The sequence below is a fragment of the Oncorhynchus clarkii genome, chromosome 22 (assembly GCF_045791955.1).
Source record: "Oncorhynchus clarkii lewisi isolate Uvic-CL-2024 chromosome 22, UVic_Ocla_1.0, whole genome shotgun sequence".
Taxonomy (NCBI): Eukaryota; Metazoa; Chordata; class Actinopteri; order Salmoniformes; family Salmonidae; genus Oncorhynchus; species Oncorhynchus clarkii.
In genome coordinates, this window is record NC_092168.1 from 44,076,252 (window position 1) to 44,082,050 (window position 5,799).

At 43.2% G+C, this 5,799-nt stretch overlaps 1 protein-coding gene across 1 annotated transcript; it reads left to right on the forward strand.

The window, feature by feature from the left end:
* Positions 1–3,467: 3,467 nt before the first annotated feature.
* Positions 3,468–4,427, forward strand: LOC139380918 (trace amine-associated receptor 13c-like). The gene has a single exon (XM_071124080.1). The coding sequence runs from the start codon at positions 3,468–3,470 to the stop codon at positions 4,425–4,427; it is 960 nt and encodes a 319-aa protein (XP_070980181.1).
* Positions 4,428–5,799: the final 1,372 nt, after the last annotated feature.

The following is a 5,799-nucleotide window of genomic DNA, read 5'->3' on the forward strand; positions in this document are numbered from 1 at the left end:
CTTCATGTGTTGGTGCCTCTGTATACTTGGAGGAAGAGTGCTTGGATGGAGAGTGCGTTTTGCAGCGCCTATTAATTGTATCCTTTCAATTATCTACAGTGGGGAGAACAAGTATTTGATACACTGCCGATTTTGTAGGTTTTCCTACTTACAAAGCATGTAGAGGGCTGTATCTTTTTTTATCATAGGTACACTTCAACTGTGAGAGACGGAATCTAAAACAAAAATCCAGAAAATCATATTGATTTATTTTTAAGTAATTCATTTGCATTTTATTGCATGACATAAGTATTTGATCACCTACCAACCAGTAAGAATTCCAGCTCTCACAGACCTGTTAGTTTTTCTTTAAAAACCCATCCTGTTCTCCACTCATTACCTGTATTAACTGCACCTGTTTGAACTCGTTATCTGTATAAAAGACACCTGTCCACACACTCAATCAAACAGACTCAATCAAACAGACTCCAACCTCTCCACAATGGCCAAGACCAGAGAGGGTGTAAGGACATCAGGGATAAAATTGTAGACCTGCACAAGGCTGGGATGGGCTACAGGACAATAGGCAAGCAGCTTGGTGAGAAGGCAACAACTCCTCAAGCCAGCGCATGTCCAGGCCCGTCTGAAGTTTGCCAATGACCATCTGGATGATCCAGAGAAGGAATGGGAGAACGTCATGTGGTCTGATGAGACTAAAATTGAGCTTTTTGGTCTAAACTCCACTTGCCGTGTTTGGAAGAAGAAGGATGAGGACAACCCCAAGAACACCATCCCAACCGTGAAGCATGGAGGTGGAAACATCATTCTTTGGGGATGCTTTTCTGCAAAGGGGACATGACGACTGCACCGTGTTGAGGGGAGGATGGATGGGGCCATGTATCGCAAGATCTTTTATTTATTTATTTTATTTCACCTTCATTTAACCAGGTAGGCTAGTTGAGAACAAGTTCTCATTTGCATTTGCGACCTGGCCAAGATAAAGCAAAGCGGTTCGACACATACAACAACACAGAGTTACACATGGAGTAAAACAAACATACAGTCAATAATACAGTATAAACAAGTCTATATACGATGTGAGCAAATGAGGTGAGATAAGGGAGGTAAAGGCAAAAAAGGCCATGGTGGTAAAGTAAATACAATATAGCAAGTAAAACACTGGAATGGTAGATTTGCAGTGGAAGAATGTGCAAAGTAGAAATAAAAATAATGGGGGTGCAAAGGAGCAAAATAAATAAATAAATAAAATACAGTAGGGAAAGAGGTAGTTGTTTGGGCTAAATTATAAGTGGGCTATGTACAGGTGCAGTAATCTGTGAGCTGCTCTGACAGTTGGTGCTTAAAGCTAGTGAGGGAGATAAGTGTTTCCAGTTTCAGAGATTTTTGTAGTTCGTTCCAGTCATTGGCAGCAGAGAACTGGAAGGAGAGGCGGCCAAAGAAAGAATTGGTTTTGGGGGTGACCAGAGAGATATACCTGCTGGAGCGCGTGCTACAGGTGGGTGATGCTATGGTGACCAGCGAGCTGAGATAAGGGGGGACTTTACCTAGTAGGGTCTTGTAGATGACATGGAGCCAGTGGGTCTTGCGATGAGTATATAGCGAGGGCCAGCCAACGAGAGCGTACAGGTCGTAGTGGTGGGTAGTATATGGGGCTTTGGTGACAAAACGGATTGCACTGTGATAGACTGCATCCAATTTGTTGTGTAGGGTATCGGAGGCTATTTTGTAAATGACATCGCCGAAGTCGAGGATTGGTAGGATGGTCAGTTTTACAAGGGTATGTTTGGCAGCATGAGTGAAGGATGCTTTGTTGCGAAATAGGAAGCCAATTCTAGATTTAACTTTGGATTGGAGATGTTTGATGTGGGTCTGGAAGGAGAGTTTACAGTCTAACCAGACATCTAGGTATTTGTAGTTGTCCACGTATTCTAAGTCAGAGCCGTCCAGAGTAGTGATGTTGAACAGGCGGGCAGGGGCAGGCAGCGATCGGTTGAAGAGCATGCATTTAGTTTTATCTGCCGAAATTGTTGCATCCCCTATTACTAACCTTTCAACCTCTCTTTCGTGTCGTCTAAGATCCCCCTCTTCTAAGGGGTGGATCCTCTTGACCCAAACTGCTACAGACCTACATCTAGCCTACCCTGCCTTTCTAAGGTCTTCGAAAGCCAAGTCAACAAACAGATTACCGACCATTTCGAATCCCACCATACCTTCTACGCTATGCAATCTGGTTTCAGAGCTGGTCATGGGTGCACCTCAGCCGCGGTCCTAAACGATATCTTAACCGCCATCGATAAGAAACAATACTGTGCAGCCGTATTCATTGACCTGGCCAAGGCTTTCGACTCTGTCAATCACCACATCCTCATCGGCAGACTCGATAGCCTTGGTTTCTGAAATGATTGCCTCGCCTGGTTCACCAACTACTTCTCTGATAGAGTTCAGTGTGTCAAATCAGAGGGCCTGTTGTCCGGGCCTCTGGCAGTCTCTATGGGGGTGTCACAGGGTTCAATTCTTGAGCCGACTCTCTTCTCTGTATACATCACTGATGTCGCCCTTGACGCTGGTAAGTGTCTGATCCACATCTACGCAAACGACACCATTCTGTATACTTCTGGCCCTTCTTTGGACACTGTGTTAACAACCCTCCAGACAAGCTTCAATACCATACAACTCTCCTTCCCTGGCCTCTAATTGCTCTTAAATACAAGTAAAACTATATGCATGCTCTTCAACCGATCGCTGCCTGCACCTGCACCTGCCTAATGCTGCCAAACATACCCTTGTAAAACTGACCATCCTACCGATCCTCGACTTCGGCGATGTCATTAACAAAATAGCCTCCAATACGTTACTCAATAAATTGGATGCAGTCTATCACAGTGCCATCTGTTTTGTCACCACCCACCACTGGCCAGCTAACATGTGATGTGCAGTCGTGTCTCCTGAGGTTGTGGATTATGGTCCAAACTAAGCACTGACATCACCCAAACCAGTTAGTCTGCACAGTTATCATATTTCCCATGGAAAATAGCCTTTGAGTGACCAAAACATCCCCCACACTATATTTTCCCCTTTAAAATGCTCAGTTGACAAAATGTACCTTTTCTAACTATCAGTAAGGCTTCTAACTATCAGTAAGGCTGAAGGACAGGCAAGGTGGGCAGAGAAACTTCCAATCCTGTCACACATTACATCATGCTTTCACAAATGATTTATTTAACCAACCATTGTTTTATTTGTGTGTGTGTGTGTGTGTGTGTGTGTGTGTGTGTGTGTGTGTGTGTGTGTGTGTGTGTGTGTGTGTGTGTGTGTGTAGAGAGACACTGGGGAGGGGAGTGTCTGTCAGTGAATCAGGGATAAATAGAGAGGCAGAGCTCAGAGTTTGTCAGAAGGCGGACCTGACAGGGTCACACACAGGACCAAGCAGGAGCAGGAGATCTCAGCATTTTGACCCTTTATTGCAAATGGAGGAACATAAAGATATTCAATACTGTTTTCAAGACAGTAACTCTTCATGTAGAAAGGCTTTGCTATGGATATCTATCTACATAACACTGTACATCTTCTTCTCAGTGATTTCAGCAGTTACAGTATTTTTGAACATACTGGTGATCATCTCCATCTCTCACTTCAAGCAGCTCCACACTCAAACCAACCTGCTTGTCCTCTCTCTGGCTGGGTCAGATCTCCTGGTGGGACTGATTGTGATACCAGTAACGACTGTAGCAATAATGGAATCATGCTGGGGATTTGGGGAATATTTCTGTGTGTTTTATTTCTACATCACTTGTTTATGTGCTTCTTTATCTCTGGGCAATTTGGTCTTGATATCTATTGACCGCTATGTTGCTGTGTGTGATCCCTTATTGTACCACTCTAAAATAACAATAACAAGAATGATGTGTTGTATGTCCATTACCTGGTGTTGTTGTACCATATATGATGCTGCTATTATAAAAATATTTGTAAATGTACAGGTACCCAGTCGGTGTTTGAAAGAATGTTTTATTGTTGAAGGAGTAACCTGGGGTACTGTAATTGACCTTGTAATTACAATGGTTGTCCCGTGCTCTATTATTATAACACTTTATATGAAAATCTTTGTGGTGGCCAGATCACAGGCCAGAAAGGTATTTTCAAAAGAGGCTCCCAGTGTGTCTGGTGTTAAAACTGTACAGGCAAATAAGTCTGAGAGAAAAGCAGCAAAAACTCTGTCTATTGTTGTTTTCACCTATCTAAGCTGTTGGATTCCATTTCATTTGTATTTATTTTTTCTTTTAATTGACAATTTATCGTCATTCATCATCAGCTTTTTGCCACTACTTAATTCCTTAATTAATCCAATAATTTATGCTTTCTTTTATCCATGGTTCAAAGTGACAGCTAAGCGTATTTTAACTCGGGTGAAGTTAAGGCGTTCATAGTTCCTATGTTTTTATTCATAAGTTTGACAAACACAGGTTAGATATAGTCATGTTATACTGTTATGTTATAATTTCCTCTTTCATGTAACAATACGCTGACATTACTTATCTCTGTGTTGTCATAATAGATACATGTGATGTTGATACAGAATGATTTGACTGGATTGGAATGGAATGACTTGGAGAAGGCATAAGAAGGCATTAGCTTGTTTTGTTAAAGACATTGTAATACATTTGGGGTGTATATTCCAAATGCCAAAGTCTCTGGTTGATGCATGTTATTTAATGAAAAATGGTATGTAAGATTTCTGAAAGTACATTTTGAGGACGTCATGGATCATTCCATACGTTCTTTAACATCACCCTCTAGTAGGTCATATGATTGAGTGTAGTCTGGCCCAGGAATGTGAAAGTGAATGGAAAGGATCTGTAGCAACGAACCGCCCTTGCTGTCTCTGCCTGGCCCGTTGCCCTCTCTCCCCTGGGATTCTCTTCCTCTAACCTATTACAGGGGCTGGGTCACTGGCTTACTGTTGCTCTTCCATGCAGTCCCTAGGAGGGGTGCGTCACTTGAGTGGGTTGATTCGCTGACGTGGTCTTCCTGTCTGGGTTGTTGCCCGCCCTCCAGTTGTGCCGTGGCGGAGATCTTTGTGGGCTATACTCAGCCTTGTCTCAGGATGGTAGGTTGGTGGTTGAAGATATTCCTCTAGTGGTGTGGGGGCTGTGCTTTGGCAAAGTGGGTGGGGTTATATCTCGCCTGTTCGGGCCCTGTTTGGGTTATCATCGGATGGGGCCACAGTGTCTCCTTACCCCTCCTGTCTCAGCCTCCAGTATTTATGCTGCAGTAGTTTATGTGTCCGGGGGTTAGGGTCAGTCTGTTTATATCTGGAGTATTTCTCCTGTCTTATCCGGTGTCCTGTGTGAATTTAAGTATGCTCTCTCTAATTATCAGCTGTGCTGCTGCTCTAGTTTCATCTGTTCTGCCTGCGGCTAGTGAACCCTAACCTGTTCACCAAACGTGCTACCTGTCCCAGACCTGCTGTCTCCAACTCTCTAGAGACAGCAGGAGCGGTAGAGATACTCTCAATGATTGGCCACGAAAAGCCAGCTGACATTTACTTTGGAGATGCTGACTTGTTGCACCCTCGACAACTACTGTGGTTATTATTATTTGACCATGATGGTCATTTATGAACATTTGAACATCTTGGCCATGTTCTGTTATACACCTGCATTGCTTGCTGTTTGGGGTTTTAGGCTGGGTTTCTGTACAGCACTTTGATATATCAGCTGATGTAAGAAGGGCTATATAAATAAATGTGATTGTTTTTATTGGCTCATATGGGACAAAATGCCTTTGATAAAGTGCAGT

Excerpts from the sequence above, each read along its gene's own strand:
- LOC139380918 (XM_071124080.1), top strand. The coding sequence starts at position 3,468 with ATGGAGGAACATAAAGATATTCAATACTGTTTTCAAGACAGTAACTCT.